This window comes from Triticum aestivum, chromosome 4D (assembly GCF_018294505.1).
Source record: "Triticum aestivum cultivar Chinese Spring chromosome 4D, IWGSC CS RefSeq v2.1, whole genome shotgun sequence".
Taxonomy (NCBI): Eukaryota; Viridiplantae; Streptophyta; class Magnoliopsida; order Poales; family Poaceae; genus Triticum; species Triticum aestivum.
In genome coordinates, this window is record NC_057805.1 from 197,085,895 (window position 1) to 197,105,347 (window position 19,453).

A 19,453-nucleotide genomic window follows, 5' to 3' on the forward strand; every position below is an offset into this window, starting at 1 on the left:
CTAAAGAGGTCACAGATCTTATCCCTAATTGGCTTTCGCAAGCTAAAGGATATCTTCTTTATTTAAAGGATAGACTATCTAAGATAGCGGTTGGGGACCTCTTCCCATAATTGGTACCTGCCATGGTAGGGCCATGTACTCCGATACATAACAGCTTGGTAGCAGGGAAATCATGCATATACTTCTTCTTTAGATCAGAAATTCAATATTATACTTTTGTGTATCATACAGATTAATATTTCATTACAATTACTTTACTAGGCATAGGTCAAACCTTTTAACACCTAATATTTTCACAGGTTAGTGTTGCTTCATCAGCAATCACTCTAGAATGAAAAATGTAGATGTTTAGGGGTCTAAAATTCTACTTAACTAGATGATACCCCGCGTGTTGCATGGAATTGGATATATAGTTTCTAAAGACTCTGTAGAATACTAACTCGGTCCTTACGATTCAAACAATGTGATAGATTTCGACTTAAACAAAAAATATTAACATGAAAAGCTGTGCATGTCACAATTAAATGCAATGTGATCTAAAACCTACTTAGAATGCACTTGTGCATGTTTCATGGTAGAGGATTCTCATGCGTAGATCAGACAGATGCTAGTGGATCAAGCTAGTAAATCTATCGGCTACAACAATTTTGATTATGTTGAAACATGCATGTTGAGATAATTAGAATTAATGGGGATCACTCTCTTAGGTATATACATGATAGGATTAGCTATAGAACCTTCATATTGACATCTATTCAACTGCTAGAGAAAAAAACTACTTCCAATGATAGAGAAGATCAACTCAAATCTCCATTTGAATGTATCTTCTCTGCTTGTGCTCTGTTGTGTTACTGGGCAGGTTTGATGAAGCAGGAGGACGCTGCAACTCTGAGAACTGGAGGAGAACTGCTGAAGGATAATGCATCTCGTCTGATGAGGATCTGCGCGACGGCTTACCAGGATGAAGGAGCTCGCTGAGGAGGGTGATCTTGTTCTTTGCTTTGTTGACCTAGTTGCCTCCTGCGTGAGGATGGATGGGGCCTGTTGCTCTGGATGGAGCCTGGCGTTTGTTTTGGTTTGATCGTAGACGGTGTTTGTTTCTGTTAGGGTATGAATTATATAGTGTCGTCGGGTTTTCGCCCCACAGTGAGTAATCTCGATGGCGAGTGCTCATGGTGGGTTTCCCGGCGATGCTTGAACCCGCTTCCCTCTTTCCCGCCTTATTTTCTGGACATTGGTTGTATTTCCGTTATGTCGCAGTAATGGAAAGGGTAATGCCTGGTTAAAAAAAAAGTAAATTGTCTAACCATCTAAAGGGCACGCGGTGTAACACTCTAACTATCATTGTTTTGATTTGCATATATGCTAGTGTATTTTGTTCGTGGTAATGATGTTCAAGATACAGAAAATAAAAATAAAAGGGGGAAGAAACAAGGAACTTTCAGTTGTTACCAACTTACCATAATAGTATGTCGACAGAATCTCAATGCGCTCAATTGGCTGAAAATGGAATAAATACATAAATATGGTGCAATTTAGCATGTGAAAGAATTCAAATATTTAACATGTGCACTCAAGAGGTAAATAAGGTGGAACAGATTTGCCCACACATAGGACTGGCATTGACAGATACATACCATTACAAAAATGCCTTCTTTATGTGTTGGCAGGCGCTCTAGTTTTCTTAATGTATCGTCACCCTTAGTCACCCTCCCAAATACAGCATACTGAAAACCATTAGGCATCAATCTCCATTCAGTTACTTAACTGACATTGAATATGAGTCTTTTCAAAAAATGCTAAATACCTGGCCATCAAGGTGGGGAGCATCACCAAGGAGGATAGAAAAGGAAGAGGAGGCACTGTCTGGGTCAGAATACCTTGCAGAGGGGAAGAATAAGTAAATATCATAAGCTGATAAAATGTAATTGTAGATACGAAGCAGCTTCTTTTTTGTGCAGGGCATACCTGATCATATTTATGAATGAATCTATGGATGTTTTTCAGAATTTTTAAAGATAAATAATTAGCTAAACCCTAGACTCAAGCACCCACCCTTGCATGTACAATATCCACTCTGAATAAGGATATACGTTGCATTCATCTGGAGTTGTACGGGAAGACAAAAGGAACTATGGAGAACAATATGAACCAATGCATACAGAAAGGTGCTAGTACATGATATTATGGTTTAGGCCAGAACCAGATGGTTTGATAAGACAGGTTTCTGCCAAAACTTCAGAGAGGGAGTACCTTCCCATTGAGAGAATTCCTCTGACATGCTTGACAGTACTAAATTCACCAACAATTGATTTGTCTGCCTGTTGTTCCTGCTCTTTATTCATAGGGGCTTTTCTACCTCCCATGACATCGGCAACTTGCGCAACGAAACCCTTGTCAACCTGCAACCAGTAACAGATGTGCATGCATATGATAAAAAGTAGTCCATAACAAACAAACAAAATGTGTCAGCAAGTTATCAAATTTATTCATACCCGGAAGAAGTGATTTGTATTATAGCATCCAAGCTGCACAAGTTTAAATATGTGTTCAACTGTCTTAGGTGCAACATGAGGAAAGAAGCCGAATTCAATGTCACCATGATTTAACTGCAGGTACAATTGCAAAACAAGTAGGTGATGTCAGTAAGAAAATTGATTAGCATACTACATTTGAGGATTAACTGGGTCATATAAAGGAACATAAGTACCAACAGATATAGAAGAACATTAAAAACAAAGTTCTTGCAAAGTACAAAAAACAAAACTAGGTATGCTACACAACAATGCAAATAAACTATCTGATCCAGTGGTTGCGGCCTCGACGGACGCCGCTGGACAGGACCCGAAAGGAAAGAAAACCGGCCTTTGGTGCTTCAAATGTCGTTCAGATGATCATCTCGGAGTAAATTGCACAAAACCACCACTTTGAAGGCTAGGTTTGCAGAAAACACTACAATACATTTTTTTTTTTGCAAAAAACACCGTGTCTACCGTAATCTTTTTGCAAATAACACTGATCGGCGGATTTGCCTCCGTTAAGTGTGTTTATGACAGATGGGGCCCGTTAGTCAGGATGACGTGGCACAAATTTCTCACACCGTTAAATTGAATCGTTTTGCTGGATATGGGACCCGCTTGTCAGTGTAACACTCTCTATTGAGCATTTCATCGAGCAGTTTGCGTGCAGCACACATGCCATTCTCGTTGCACCCACTGCACTGGACCGTCTCCTTCCGCTCGCCGTCGAGGCGCACCTTGCGGCTGCCGTTGCAGTCCCTGCACATGACGAACCCCACGCCGGCGCAGCCCGCGAGTCCGCGACTGCCCCTGGAGCAGGGCCTTGAGCTTCCCCTCCTCCATCCTCGTCACCTCGGCCGCGCCGCCGATGTGCGTGCCCCGAACAGCTGCAGCTCCTCCCGGTAGTGGATTTGTCCCGCTTGATGGACGTCAGGCGGCTAGGGCACGTCGGGCGTCGCCATTGCCGTGCGTGCACGCCATCGACGGAGCCGAGTAGGGGCTTCCCTGCTCAATGATGCGCTGGCCTATGCCTCAGCCGGGAGCAGGGCGGGCTGTGGCGTCTGGTGCGGTGCGCGCGAGCAGCAGCCAGCAGCATGGGCGGAGGTGCGCTAGCGGCAACAGCAGGGGCGCAGGTGCGTGCGAGCAGCAGCAGGTTCAGCTCCTGGTGGTGTTGCATGTGCAGGCGCTGGAGCCTGCAGTCGCGGTCGGCGAGCCCATCTGCTAGCCCCACTCCCATCAGCACCCTTGCGCAGCCTACCCTCTCCAGCACCGACGCGGGTGGAGAGCGTCCGCCGAGCACCGAAGGCGACCGCGACCACGCCGGAGCAGCAGCCGGACAGGGACGGATCTCGCCGGATCCGGTGTCAGGTGGGGCAGGTGAGGTGGGTATGGCCGGATCCAGCGTGCGGCACGACGGCGGCGGCGGCGGCGGCGGGAGCGCCGGAGAAGCGGTGGCGGCGCTGGGATTTTGAGGGATTCTCTTTATGCAGCGGAGAGGAAGATAACACTTCGCATGAACCATTTTTTTTAATTTTTCTTCCAATGACAGGTGGACCCCATACAGCCACACATGCTGACAACGTTAGCCAACCTCACCATTACATGTGAGATGTTAAATGGTGCCACGTCATCCTGACTAGCGGGGCCCATCTGTCATAAACACACTCAATGGAGGCAAATCCGCCGATCAGTGTTATTTGCAAAAAGATTACGGTAGACACGGTGTTTTTTACAAAAAAAATGTATTGTAGTGTTTTCTGCAAACCTAGCCTTCAAAGTGGTGGTTTTGTGCAATTTACTCTCTCTCCAAGGACTGCACGGTGATACACTATTGTCATATTTGCAACAACTACAAGCACCCTATGCACCGTTGTCCTGTGTTCAAGCAGCCAAGGCCCATTGCGTCGCTCGGTGGATGCGGGCTTGTAAACGCTATGTTCGTGCAACTACCTGACTCGCTTTTCAAGGAACATCTAGCACCACCAACACTGCCGACTGCTTTGGTCACGATCTCCGGTGGTTCTTTATGTGCTGCTGAGGTGGAGGTAGAGGTCGCTAAGATCGCCTCACTCCAGTCTTCTTGGAAGTGGGAAGCCATGCCGCATGGAGACAATGCTTTCCTAGTTTGTTTCCCGTCCCTCGAGATTTTGAAATGTGTGACAGCTTTTGAGTACAATGTCAAATCACACAACGTGAAGGTTGCATTCAGTGAATGGATTGCCGAGGAGGTCACATCCGTTCTTCCTTTGCAGCCGGTATGGGTTCATGTCACTGGCGTTCCACCACCTCTCCGCCATTTCCTCGGTTTGTGGGCGGTTGGATCAGTTATAGGAGCCACGCAAGATGTTGATTTGGTTTCTTTGCGCCGGCATGGAATTGTGCGAATTCAGGTGGCCGTACATTCTTTGAATATTTTCTCCAAGAAAGATGGGTCTGTTGATGCTTCGGTCTCCTCGGATGTCTATGTTAAACTTAATCGCTATTCACTTCGCTTTGTTCTGGAGGACTATGTCCCAGATGTTGACTTTATCCCACGAATTTGGGAAAACCATGATGATGGCCATGAGGACGGCGCTAACCGGGGTGAGGATATGCCTGACAGAGACGCTAGCAAGAGGTCTAAAAATGTCCAAGCTGTTGGTGAAAATACGACATCGGATGCTCAAACTAGTTCGGCGGTTCCCATGAAGTCCGTGCAGAGATCAGTACAGGCAGCAGAACCGGGCTTTCGGCCGGCCAGCCGGACGTGTATATGGCAGCAACGAGACTGCCTGTAGCTCCTGCTGCTCACGCGAATGAAGTGGACCAGGCGCGGTCCCCGGCTGAGTGCGCCATACAGGCAGCGGCTGTGGAGGGCCGGCCTATGGCTCTTGGCTACATGCGGCATGCAGCAGTCACGGAGAATGGCCCAGACGCGCATATGAGCCTGGCGCTCAAGCAGCCAAATGCTGCTGCCCCGACGTTGCATGCAGCTGCAGCACATGCTTCTGCCACTGCTTCGGCGCGGATACAGCCGGCCGTGGATCCTGTCGCGCCACCAGCTGCGCACTCGGTTCATTCTGCTCCGGTTTGCAGGCCGGATTCCTCGACTGTCGGGGGATGACCCCCGGGTAGGCTTAAGGTGGTAGGCTTAAGGAGACGAAACGACACTTCAAAACATCAGGGCGGCCAACACCCCTCGGTCCGGCTGCCCGGCCACCCCGGCCGGCTCGCCACCCGGCTGCTCCAGCCTGCTTCCCGTCCGGCTGCTCCAGCCGGCCTGCTACGCGGAGTCAACCGCGGCGTACCCGACACGGAGAAGATGGCCATACCATGGTCACTATTGCTGATAGAGCAAACACTATAGCGCATCACTTCACTGCGCCCCAATAGTGCTGCATTATGCATGCATCATGCGTCACTTCGGATGACCTCTAGATAGTATAGTTGGCCAGGTGGGCCACCCCTTGTCCCCTGGGCATCCCTTTATAAGATGCACCAGGGGGCTCACTTGGCCAACACAAGGCACTCATGCCCACCACACCACACCACACTCACTCACGGCTATACATTCATCTCTGGCTCTCACGCCACACACTCACACTCATATGCATGAGGCATGAAGCCCATAGCTCTCCACTGCCTCCTGTAATACAGCTCTAGGAGCAACTCTGTACTACTTCGCATATACACCAGACATGCAGGACTAAAGGTGTTACCTCCCACGGAGAGCCCCGAACCTGGGTAAACCACCACGTGATGTTGCTCAATCCCGTCCCGGATCTCCGATGTAGCCTTGCCCTCACCTTTAAGCCATCCCATGGCATCTGTCGTGACGCGGCACCCACTGCGAGAACACCAGGACATCGACGATGCCACCAGCCGCGTCACCGGCTCGTGCGGCTGTCGTCGTGGTTCCACTGGGCTCTGCAGCGCGTTCCTCTTCACCGACCACCGGGACTGTACGGACACCCCCACCCTCGTTTAAGTCTACGCCAACGGCTACTCTGTCGACGCCGATGGGTACTATGTCTAGAGGCCTGACCACGCCCCTTCGACGTAGTAACCGTCACTCCCTTGATGCTGATGGTTCCTCTGCGACTGATGAACACTGCCTCGCGAAGGCGATGCGTCGCCAGGCCTTGAGGAATTTGGACCCAGGCCAGGTATCTCGTCCGCTCAATCTTTTCTTACCTTTTCAGATACTCGTATTACTAGTAGCTTAAAGATTATTGGTTTATCTATGGAAAAGAACGATAATGAAATTAATCTGTCGGTTGGGGCACTTAAACACATGGAGATTGACCATTTAAATGTTTATCCGAAGTGTAATAACACCCTACCAAACCCCGAAACCGAGGATGATGATGAAGCGGATGCCAAAATGATGGTCCGCTAATCTCCGACTTGGTTGGTGAGGTTACCGAGGTGGGTTTAGATGTTGCAAGACCTGGGTCAATGTTTTGTGACTTCACAGCGTCTTCGCGGAAATCTAAATCGCACTCCTCTAAAATGAAACAAAAACCGCCCAAGAAGGAGAAAAGTTCCACACCAATTCGAGTTTTCACATGAGGCATGTTTTGGAATAGCAGAGGTCTCTCAGACTTGGCTAAACATAAACACGTTGGTGATTGTGTGCGAGAACACGAATTAGATTTTGTGGCAATTTCAGAGGCTGGTAAATGTGACTTCCGCCCGCACGTCCTCGATCACCTATCAGGTGGTTTCGACTACACATGGCATAGTCTACCAGCTAGTGGAAGGTCTGGAGGAATCCTTCTTGGGATACAGACCACGACCATGAATTTGTTGGCTTTTTCGACCGGTGAATTTCATATCAAATTTCACCTACAAACAGGGCTAATAATTTTACATGGAGCCTGGTCGCAGTCTATGGGGCTGCCCAAGATGAGCATAAAGCTGCTTTCCTCCGTGAACTGGTGAACTTGGCTAACGATAACCCGTACCCAATGCTTATTGGAGGGGATTTTAACATCCTTAGGTACCAGGAAGAAAAAAATAACGACCGCTTCGACACTCATTGGCCTTTCCTATTCAATGTTGTGATTGACAGCTTGGATCTTCGGGAGGCCTGTATGTCGGGGAGGCAGTTCACTTGGGCTAATAATTGTTCTGTGCCGACATACGAGAAGCTAGATAGGGTACTCATGGATACCGAATGGGAGCTAAAATTTCCTATGGTGACCGTGCGAGCCCTAGAGCGAATCGAGGCATTATCGGATCATGCGCCAATCATTCTTCATTCTAATTCTACGAGCCATCCTGCCCATCGCCCTTTCAAATTTGAATTGGCATGGCTGCATCGGGAAGGTTTTGTAGACGTAATCAAGAGCGTTTGGGAGAGGCCCGCCGTTGGTCGTACACCGATTCAGAGATGGAATTATAAAATAAGGGCCATGAGGCAACAGCTCTCTGGATGGGCGAAACACACCAACGGATTATACAAAAAAGAAAAGCAGCGCCTCTGCACCATCATTGATGACCTCGACAAAATTGCAGAAACACGCACCTTATCTCAACAAGAGATTGAATTGAAAAATCAATCTAATGAGAAGGTTGCCCGTCTATTGCGCGAAGAGGAGATCAAATACTACCAGAGGTCCAAAGCTGACTTCATCCTAATGGGAGATAGTAGTACAAGATACTTCCAATTGGTCGACAATGGTCGACATAGGAAGAAATGTATTTGTAGTCTCCAACAGGATGAGGGGCAGATCAAAGGTCAGGAGGAGCTCAAAAAGTATATCACCATCTACTACAAATCTTTGTTCGGGGTGCCAGATGAAGGGAATGTCACCCTTGACAAGGCACGAACAGATGATATTTCACAAGTCACGGTGAAAGAGAACGATATCCTCACGGCACCTTTCTCGGAAGAGGTGAGAGCGGCGGTGTTCCAAATGGAACACAACAAAGCTCCATGCCCGGATGGTTTCCCCGCAGAATTCGATCAGAATTTCAGGGAGATCATCAAGACTGACCTTTTGGAGTTATTTAAGTGTCTTCATGCCGATCGACTTGACCTATTCAGGCTAAATTTTAGCAAGATTGTTTTGTTGACAAAAATTAAGGAGGCTGAACGGATCCAATAGTTCAGACCCATATGCCTCCTTAATGTCAGCTTCAAGATTTTCACCAAAGTGGCTACGAATAGGTTAAACTCGATAGCTGACCATGTTGTCCGACCATCTCAAACGGCCTTCATGCAAGGAATGAATATACTAGATGGTGTAGTAATCCTTCATGAGACCGTTCACGAGATGCACCGAAAGAATATGAGTGGAGTAGTATTCAAAATTGACTTTGAAAAAGCCTATGACAAGGTCAAGTGGTCTTTTCTCCAACAAGCCCTAAGGATGAAAGGTTTCTCTGATAAATGGCACCAGTGGATGCAAAATTTTGTAACTGGAGGTAGTGTGGCCATCAAAGTCAATGATGATGCAGGTCATTATTTTCAGACAAAAAAGGACTACGACAGGGTGACCCATGTCCCCAATGTTATTTAACATTATTGCTGACATGTTGGCTATTCTGATTGAGCACGCCAAGCAGGATGACAGATTGCGGGAGTAGTGCCACACCTTGTGGATGGTGGCCTCTCTATTTTGCAATATGCCGATGACACAATTCTTTTTAGGGAACATGACCTGGACAAAGCTCGAAATCTGAAACTCTTGCTTTCAGCATTTGAGCAAATGTCAGACCTCAAAATTAACTTTCATAAAAGCGAATTGTTCTGCTTCGGAGAAGCCGTTGAGGCGGCGGCTGATTATGCTGACCTGTTTGGTTGCGCACTTGGCCAATTCCCGATTAAAGATCTGGGAATAACGGTTCATTATCAGCGTCTCACCATTGCAGAGTGGAAGCATGTGGAGGAGCGTCTAGAGAAACGGTTGAGAAGTTGGAAAGGAAAATTGCTCTCAGTTGGAGGTCGGCTGGTTTTGATTAACTCCGTCCTCACAAATATGGTTCTCTATATGCTTTCTTTCTTCCGACTCCCAAAAGGGGTCCTGCAAAGACTAGACTATTTTAGATCCAGATACTTTTGGCAAGGAGACGGTGAAAAGAAAAAATACAGGCTTGCCAAATGAAGCATGGTTTGTAGGCCTAAAGACCAAGGTGGCCATGGAATTCATGACCTGCAAGTCAAGAATGAGGCCCTTCTCTGTAAATGTTATTTAAACTTCTTACTAAGGATGGTGTTTGGCAAACCATGTTGCGCAACAAGTATCTAGGCCAAAAGGCGGTGTCTCAGGCATATTGGAAACCTGGCAACCCGCACTTTTGGGCTGGCCTAATGACGGCAAAGAAACATCTATTTCGCTTTGGGTCCTTCATGATAAAGGAAAGATGGGAGATTCGTTTCTGGGAAGACATCTAGCTAGGCAATGCCAGTCTCAAAGGACAATATCCAGCCTTGTATAACATTGCTCGCGATAAGAATAATACTATTGCGCACGCGCTCAGTTCTTCCCCGCTGAATATTTCGTTTAGGCGGGATTTGATTGGCTCGCGACTTATGTCATGGCATAATCTTTTATCCCGGCTGGATTAGATTAACCTGACACAAGGCCGGGATGTGTTTCGCTAGAACCTTACGACATCAGGGTCTTTCACAATAGACTCTATGTACCGTGCACTCACGCACTCTGAGGTACCAGTGAGTAATAACAAGAAAATTTGGAAGTCTAAGATTCCACTAAAAGTGAAAATCTTCATGTGGTATCTTTGGAGAGTTGTGTTACCTAAAGACAACCTCGCACGATGCAACTGGCAGGGAGTAAGAAGTGTTGTTTTTGTATTCGTGACGAGACAATCAAACACCTCTTCTTCCAATGCAAGTTTGCATGTTCTACGTGGTCGGTCATCCAAATAGCGTCAGATTTGTATCCACCCACAAGTGTTGCCAATATTTTTGGTCAGTGGTTGGACGGTATTACAAATAGGTTAAAACGCTAATAAGGGTAGGAGCGTATGCCTTAATTTGGTTGCTTTGACTATGTAGAAATGGTTTGGTTTTTGATGACAAAAAGGCTTCTCCTCTGCAGGTTATTTTCCGGTGTACGCACTCGCTAAATACGTGGTCTTTTTCGCGAATACGCAAAACTTGCGTATCATTCATTGATAGAAGGAAACAAAATGAGTACATAAGAAGGTACAACACATGGCTCGAACGCATACATGAGAAGGCGTGGGCATGGTACCCTGAGCAGAGAGACAAGGGGTGCTCAGCCAGAACAGAGAAGGAAAAAAAACACATGGCTAAACCCACCGAGCCTAGGACATAGAGGTGCGGCCGAACATCTCCAGAGCCAACACCGGGGACGCCGCGAGCAGGCAAGATGGCGCCTTCAAGAAGGGGAGCGACGTCATGACGCCGCCACCATCCGATCTGAAGAACCGGACCAAGGGTTTCCCCCCATGCTCGAAGAGGGGCACAGATAAAGGCCATGGCAGCGCCTCCAGGAAGGGAAACGGCACCCACGAGTGCCGCCGCTGCCAGCATAGGTAAGTCGAGCAGAGCTTTCGCCCTCGCCTAGGACCGAGCAATCCCATTGCCGCCGGTTCAGGGTTTAGAGATTAGGAGGTCAATCCGCTGATTGAGACCACCACCTCAAAAGGAGGGTGGGGCTGCGCTTTCCACCGGAGCGGGAGGCACCGGGCGTCGTCGAGAAAACACGAGCTTTGGGACCGGCGTGGCATGGAGGTGGATGGGGTCAGAAAGGCGGCGTGGTAAAGAGCGCCGACGCGGAGGATGGGATGGCAACCGACGCCACCGACAAGCTAGGAACCGGAAAAGGGAACGCAGCTCCAAGTTGTCAGGGCGAAGCCGCCGAAACGCCCGCGAGCCGAAGACTGGAGAGGACGCAGCAATCGAAGCACGGCAGCCGAGGCGGCGCCGGGAAGGACGCCGGCAGGCCGTTGACACTGGAAGACGCGGGTCCATGACCGCCGGGACCGGAACCGCGACGGCAAAGAATCCACCGCGAGGCCTCAACCACCCACCAAAAATACCACCTTGACCACACGAACACGCAGGAGCCGGAACCGCACCTTGGAGGAGATGCCATTGGAGAAGAGGAGCGGGCAGTGCCGAAGCAGGGCCGACCCTCAGCCAGCCGGCCGCCAACACCCAAGGGCCTCATGCCCATCCACCACCACCAACAGAAGGAGAGCTGCATCGGGGAAGGGGCCGGAAGCGGGCCTCCAGCGCATCCACCAGCACCAGCAGAGGAGCTGCGTTGGGAGGAGGCCAGGAGGCGGCCGAGGGATGAGCAGGCCCGGGCCGTGCCGCCGCGCCGAGCCGGCAGAGAAGGCAACGCGCCAGATCCGATCTGGGAGGAAGGGGCTTAGCGTCGCGACGCGCAGGAACGAGGCCGCCCCGCCGCCACCATCCCGGGGCACCGCGCGGCTTCGCCAGCAAGCCCTCCAGCAGCGGCGTAGCGGAGGGGGGCGGAGAGGGGACCTGGCCGTTGGCGGCTAGCTTTCCCCCGAGTCATCAGTCGTGGGCGACGCGGGGGCGGGTCTGTATTGTATTCCTCCACTGCCTCGCGGTGCAATTCTCAAATACGTGGTCTATGCTACAACGGTCGGAGTACCAACCGTTGTTCATGGCGGTGTGTACGCGATTAGAGCAGGTGGCTACGGAAGTTTTTTCCCGACATGGGTGGCAGCATAACCTACGGATCGATCCACCGCCTCCTTTGACATATGCATAGTGTCGGTCTATAGGACTCTACTGTGTTAGGTTGATCTCCTCCGTGTGGGCCCAACGGCCCACTGGGCCCTTAGATCCGCGCCCTGATCGGGGGCGCCCAACCCTCATATGGTTGGTGGGCCCCTGTGACCCGTGCATATATAAACAGAGGTGGGGGCCGGGGCACGACTGATGAAGTTCACCACTGCCACAAACCCCACCGAAATCCCCTACCGATCTAGGGTTAGTGTGGTGCTCAGGGGAAGCACACCACCGCCGCCATCTCTCTGCCATCACCGGCCACTACTTCACCATGGCCGGCACCGGCTCGAGCTCTTCAACCCAAGGAGAAGGTAGGGCTACCGGATTGATCTAACCTACCCGATCCCATCGATCTAACAATGGTATCAGCCAAATTGGGTTTAGACCTTTCGGTAGAAAAGAAATTCAAAGATAATTTTTCCCCCTTCCAAGAACCCTAATCAGAGGGCAAAGAAGGATTACCGGTAGAGGGCCTCTGGCCTCGCCGGCAAAGTGCGTCGCCACTCCGGCCGCGCCTGTTCCTCTCGATCCCCACACGCATCGGCGAGCCGAGGTGCAGGGACGAAGAACTACCACGAAAGGGGCAAAGAGCACCGCAGCCACGCCGTTAGACGGCGGCGTGCTTCCTCTAAGGGAAACGCGTCACCGGCGAAGGGGAGGCAACGGGGCCACAGATCGTCGTCTTCCATCAGGCGCAGAGGAGAAGAGGAGGCTCTCCCGTCTCTCTCTCTCTCTCTCTCTCTCTATTGCAGTGGAGCTGGATAAAGAAAGTAAGGGGGAAGATGAAACAGAGGGTCGCGCGCGCGGCGCGATGGCTTCAGGTCGCCGTCGCCGGCGGCCAGACCTAGCTCACCGGTGGCCTCGGGCCCCGGCCGCGGAGACAGATCGAAGGACGGGCCCCGCCCTCTCTGCAACAGGAAAGAGAAGGGGAACGGGAGGAAGGAGAAGCGAGCACGAGGCACGCGCAGCGCGGTGGTCTTCGACCCCGTCGCCGGCGGCCGGACTGCCTGCCGCTGGTGGCCGCAGTCGCTCCCGGCGCGAGAGACGAAGAGAGCAGCGGGCGCAGAGCGGCGCGTGCGAGGGGGTGGGGAATGAGCGCTAAGGTTTCCCCCCGATGGCTGGAGCCCGTTTTTGATCGGGCGAAAAGCAAGGGCGACCGTCGGATTTAGATCGACGGCCACGACACGAACCCTAGCCCCGCCCCGGGCCGAAGGTGGCCTCGTGGCTGGGCTCTGGCCAGCTCGCGCGGCTGGGCTCTGGTCGGCTGGTGCGCCGGGCCACTCAGTTTTCTTTTTCTGTTATTTGTTATTTGTCCAGTTTTGGGCAAATTTCACATAGTATTTTCTATTAAAATTTAATCCAAAGAAAGTTTGTTTAGAAAATAGAAAAGTAAACAGAAAAAGTTTCTGAAAATGAAAATAGAAAATTTTCAAAAAAAAATGTTCATCAATTTTATAAAGAAAATAATAAAGTTCATGAATTTTTATTTAGTCGAAGAAAAGTTTCTGTAACAAGTAAAAAGTTCATGAATTTTTATTCATGTTTTTACGCTGCGTAGATAATTAATAGTGCTCTTTTACAAAGAAAATGAAAGTTTACATAGAATTAAGTTTTTAAGAGCATGTTAAAGTGATTATTAAAATGAATATGATTATGTTATTTTTATGACCAACGTTGTTAATAACATGATCATGTTTTATTATTGCAATTAAAGGTGCATTTATTTCTAATATTTTGCCCAACGGTAATATAGATTTAACTGCATAGACAATTGTATGTTTAATTTGACCAACGTTAGATTAATGCATATGATTGTTATACTGATCTCACTTAAATTGTGATTTCAGGAGGCTTCCACTTGATGAGTTGCCTAAAAGATGTTCCGACACTTAGAGGTGACAATTACACTGAGTGAAGGAAGAAAGTAGAACTGGCATTTGTCTGTGTTGAGCTGGACTGGTTTGTGGACACTCCACAGCCGGTCAGACCTACAGAGCCAGTCAGAGAGGCCACTGATGATGATGCTGCGTGGGATAAAAAGAGGGGGGATCATGCTCCTGTGGAGATGTTATATTCCATAGAAAACCAAAAGTGGGTCAATGCAAACAAAAAGTGCATGGCATTTATAAAGAATACAATCGAGAGCGCCATTGGGGGCTCAATTGCAGAGTGTACTTCCGCAGGGGAGTTGCTTACAAAGATAAAGAGCCAGTTCACTGGCTCTTCAAAGATATATGCCACCTAGGTGTTAAAGCAACTGGTGACAGAAAACTACATAGGTGGTAGTCATGGAATAAGAGAGCACATCCTCAGGATGAGCAACATGGCAGCAAAGCTTAAGCCAATGGATGAGGATCTGGAGATCAAACCAGCGCTCCTGGTCCACATGGTCATGGCTTCACTGCCAAAGGAGTTTGAAACTTTTGTTGTAAACTAAAATATGTCACCTGGAACATGGGACATTGAAAAGACAATAGCAATGTGTTTCCAAGAAGAGGACAGACTCAAAGCCTCACATAGTGGTTCACTCAACTATGTGAAGGATCATACGAAAAGAGTTACAATCAAAACAACAAAAGTTCCCCCTCAAAGCCACATGGTAAAGCTCCCTATCAGCATCAGCAGAAGTCTTTCCCAGTGGACAAAGACACATGTCTCCACTGTAAGAAGACCGGACATTACAAGAAAGACTGTCCCGATTGGCTGAAGTCCTTAATGGCAAAGCAAGGTAACAACATTGTTTCCTTAGTAAATGAATCCTTGTATACACAGTTTTCGAAATCTACTTGATGGATTGACTCAGGAGCAACTGTTCATGTTGCAAATTCTTTACAGGGATTCCATTCGACCCAGACTACGCAAAGAAGAGAAAGAGGCATTGAAGTAGCAAATGGAATTCAAGCGGAAGTTGAAGCTGTTGACGACATCTCCTTGGAGTTAGCCGATGGATTCAAGCTTCTACTTAGAGATGTTTTATATGTTCCATCATGTCATAGAAACTTAATTAGTGTTTCATGTTTGGACGAAGATAATTATGAATGTTATTTTTGGACATGGCAAGTGTGCCATATGGTTTAATAATGCTTATGTGGGTGATGCTTTACTACATGATGAGCTTTATTTATTATCACTACGTGAAAAAGTGCACTCTGTGTGTAATGTGAATGAGCATGTCGCGTCGAATAAAGAACAAAAGAAAAAAAGAGAACACACGATTCATCGAAATTATGGCACTGTCGCTTGGGCCATATTTCTAAGGGGAGAATAGAAAGATTAGTCAAAAGTGAAATTCTTTCTCCGTTAGAATTCTCAGACTTAGAACAATGCATAGATTGCATTAAAGGAAAGTATATAAAACAAATAAAAAAGGGTGCAATCCATAGTACAGGCACACTAGAAATCATTCACACTGACATTTGTGGACCATTTCCGATGAAAAGTGTGGATGGATATGACTCGTTCATAACATTCACAGATGACTACTCTCGCTATGGATATATTTATCCAATCAAAGAAAGATCTGAAGCGTTGGATAAATTTAAGATATTTAAAGCTGAAGTTGAAAATCAGCATGATAAAAGAATAAAGATAGTAAGATCCGACCGTGGCGGAGAATACTACGGTCGGCACACTCCATATGGCCAAGTCCCTGGACCTTTTGCAAAGTTCTTGCAGGAGACTAGCATAGTAGCCCCGTATTCAATGTCGGGCGAGCCTCGGCAAAATGGAGTAGCTGAAAGGCGCAACCGTACACTTATGGATATGGTGCGCAGCATGATAAGTTACTCCACCTTGCCATTGGGATTATGGATGGAGGCACTTAAAACAGCCATTCACATTCTCAACAGAGTACCAAGCAATTCTATCCTCATAATGGCATTAGTTGCTCATTTTGATTTAGAGTTACATCAAATGGACATAAAGACGGCATTTCTCAACGGGGATTTAAAAGAAAATGTCTACATGAAATAACCCAAGGGTTTTATCATGAAAGGCAAGGAAAATATGGGATGCCGCCTGAAGAAATCCATTTATGGATTAAAGCAAGCCTCTAGACAGTGGTATCTAAAGTTTAATCAAACGATTAAAAGTTTCAGATTTGAAGAAAATATTAAGGATAACTGCATTTATGCAAGGTTTGAAAATAGGAAATATATTTTCCTAATCTTGTATGTGGATGATATCCTGCTTGCTAGCAGTGATGTTAGTCTACTCCAAGAAACAAAGAAGTTCTTATCCTCAAATTTTGACATAACAGATCTTGGTGAAGCATCATATGTTTTGGACATCGAAATTCACCGAGATAGAAACAATGGAGTCTTAGGACTATCACAGAAAGCATATTTAGACAAGGTTATTCAAAAGTATAATATGCATGCGAGTAAAGCCACACCTGCTCCTATAGTCAAGGGCGATAGTTTTGGTAAATTCCAATGTCCCAAGAACCAGTACGAGATCGATCAAATGAAAGCAATACCATATGCTTCGGTTGTTGGCAGCTTACAGTATGCACAAGTGTGCACTCGCCCTGACTTAGCTTTTATCACTGGGGTACTCGGTAGATATCAAGAGAATACAGGCATAGAGGACTGGAAGATGGTAAAGAAAGCATTGCGTTATGCGCAAGGCACAAAGGACTACATGCTAATATACAGGAGAAGTGATTCCCTAAAGATAAAAGGGTATTCAGACGTAGATTTTGCAGGGGACAGAGATGATAGAAAATCCACGTCAGGATACCTATTCACTCTCACTGGGGGAGCTATTTCGTGGAAAAGCTCCAAACAGTCGTTAGTTGTATCATCCATGATGTATGCAGAATTCATAGCATGCTTCGAGGCCACGGGGCAGACGATATGGCTAAAGAAATTTATACCCGACTTGAAAGTGGTAGATTGTATTCACAAACCACTAAAGATGTACTATGACAACCAGCCTGCAGTATTCTATGATCACAACAACAAGTCGAGTAATGCTGCCAAAACAATAGAGATAAGGTATTATGTTGTGAAAGATAAAATCCAGGATCAAACTATAAGTCTCGAGCATATAAGGACAAAGGATATGCTTGCGGATCCGCTAACGAAAGGCTTACCACCCAATGTGTTCAAGGAACACTTAGCCGGCATGGGTTTAAGGGAAAGCCTATGATTCCTGGATAGGCCCAAAAGGAACAGAATTTGTTTCTGAACAAAACGTATGTTGTAGCTGTATGATTCTATTGGCAATTAAGCTGTGACGATGAAACATGCTCTATGTACCAATATGTGATGAAACAAATAAATTAGAAAGTATAAGGTTAAAAGTAAAGTTGAGATCAAGGGGGAGAATGTTACGTTGATCTCCTCTGTGTGGGCCCAACTGCCCACCGGGCCCTTAGATCCACGCCCTGATTGGGGTGCCCAACCCTCATATGGTTGTTGGGCCCCTGTGACCCGCGCATATATAAATAGAGGTGGGGGCCGGGGCACGACTGATGAAGTTCACCGCTGGCACAAACCCCACCGAAATCCCCTACCGATCTAGGGTTAGCGCGGTGCTCACGGGAAGCACACCACCGCCGCCATCTCTCTGCCATCACCGGCCACTACTTCACCATGGCCAGCACCGGCTCGAGCTCTTCAACCCAAGGAGAAGGTAGGGCTACCGGATTGATCTAACCTACCCGATCCCATGGATCTAACATACTATTGCTGATTTGTCGGTTTTATTTCATGAATTATTGTCAGACTTCTAGATTTGGCTGTGTGCATCCTAGTTATGCATAGGCCGGATGTTACTCATAATGCTTTGTATCGCTTGATGCTACATTCTGAGATAATAAAGTCGCCCTTTATTGAAAAAATCTGATCCAGTTTGTGCCATTACACCCGTATCATCTAGCAGTTGGGAGTAGTTAGGTGTATTCGGCCAATATGAGTTACCCAGAAAATCAGAATTTTGACGAGAAATATGCAGCAGCTCACTCACCAATCCTAGATTCCTGGATCTTGCAATCCTCTCACTCTTAACTCCAATACACTCTGGCCGTACCACCCATGCTAAACCAATTCCAAAACGAATCTTTGTAAAACTACAGCAGCGGCTCGGAAATTCCAGCTAAGATCCTCATGGATACTCACGATTCACGAATCGATCTACAAGTTTCAAAAAAAGAAAAGCAAATTCGTCGACAGATATAGAGGATTTAATCTACAAAAACTAATTCCGGGATATTTTTCCTCCCCCAAACGCTAGAATAGGCCGCTCAATTTGCAGGAGTTCAAGGCGAAACACCTGGGTGCGAATCTCACGACGGTAAGAGCACAAACAGGAACAGGAATCGGACCTGGAAGACGACGCGGGCGGATCCGAGGTTGGGATCCGAGGCGTAATAAGTGGAAGCGCCGGCGGTCGAAGCAGCCGTGAGGAGGAAAAGGAGAGCGGCGGCGATGTGCCGGAACAAACCCGCCATTTTTCTTTTCTCCTCCATTCTTTTTTTTTTGGGTGTGCGCTGGTTTAGCTGCAAGAGGGCAGAGCAGCTGTCAGAAAGCGCTTTCCGAGCCACCGGTAACTGCTTTGATCATTCTTTTTGGGAAAGGATCCCAGCCGGCCGACCGATCTAGTCCTCGGCCGGTCACCGTGCCACCTGCCGACCTCGCTACAGGCCTTGTGTCACATATTTATTTCTCTTTTCTCCACGGAGAAACATCATCCATCGCCATCTTACTTTCCTCCTCGTCTTCACTGTAGATCACTATGGATGTCCCATGTTAGAATAAATGGGTTTCACCCATTAACAAATTCTGAAATATCAAATGAGCCCATGAGAAAAATAAAAGTGGTGGTGTGGTGCTAAAGATTAGTCCAACATTGTTAGTTGAGAAAGTATTGGACCTCTTTATATAGTGGGTTCGAGAGAAAGAGAAGACACTTGTGTGCTCGCCTTGCTTGGTCGGGCTCGGGCCGGGGCGGGGCAGGGTGTACGTGCGACATGCACGTGAATGGTCCTTCGAAATCCGGTCTGTTGCCTTGTAGGGGGTATTGCTTTCTTTTGTCGTTTTATTTTTTGGTGTCTTGACCTTGTTCGGTAAGTTTGACCTGGAAACCAAGTAGGTTTGAGATCGTCATCGCGACACGATACATCTCTTGTTCTCCTATATATAGTGCTTACCGGCCTCGGCCAAAGACGCACCGAAAACACCTAAGGTTTTGC

At 47.7% G+C, this 19,453-nt stretch overlaps 1 protein-coding gene across 2 annotated transcripts in view; it reads right to left on the reverse strand.

Moving 5' to 3' along the window:
- LOC123099839 (peptidyl-prolyl cis-trans isomerase CYP23-like) overlaps positions 1-18,746 on the reverse strand; it is a 26,185-nt gene extending 7,439 nt beyond the window's left edge. The window contains exons 1-6 of one of the 2 annotated variants that reach the window (XM_044521905.1): positions 18,587-18,746; positions 2,496-2,609; positions 2,254-2,402; positions 1,808-1,880; positions 1,638-1,727; positions 1,461-1,500 (exon numbers count right to left, since the gene is read on the reverse strand). In XM_044521905.1, coding sequence (XP_044377840.1) covers positions 1,461-1,500; positions 1,638-1,727; positions 1,808-1,880; positions 2,254-2,402; positions 2,496-2,609; positions 18,587-18,730 — 610 coding nt within the window. In that variant the 5' untranslated portion in view covers positions 18,731-18,746. The remainder of the gene's footprint in view (positions 1-1,460; positions 1,501-1,637; positions 1,728-1,807; positions 1,881-2,253; positions 2,403-2,495; positions 2,610-18,586) is intronic. The other variant, XM_044521906.1, reaches the window with a different exon arrangement.
- Between the last annotated feature and the right edge of the window lie 707 nt (positions 18,747-19,453).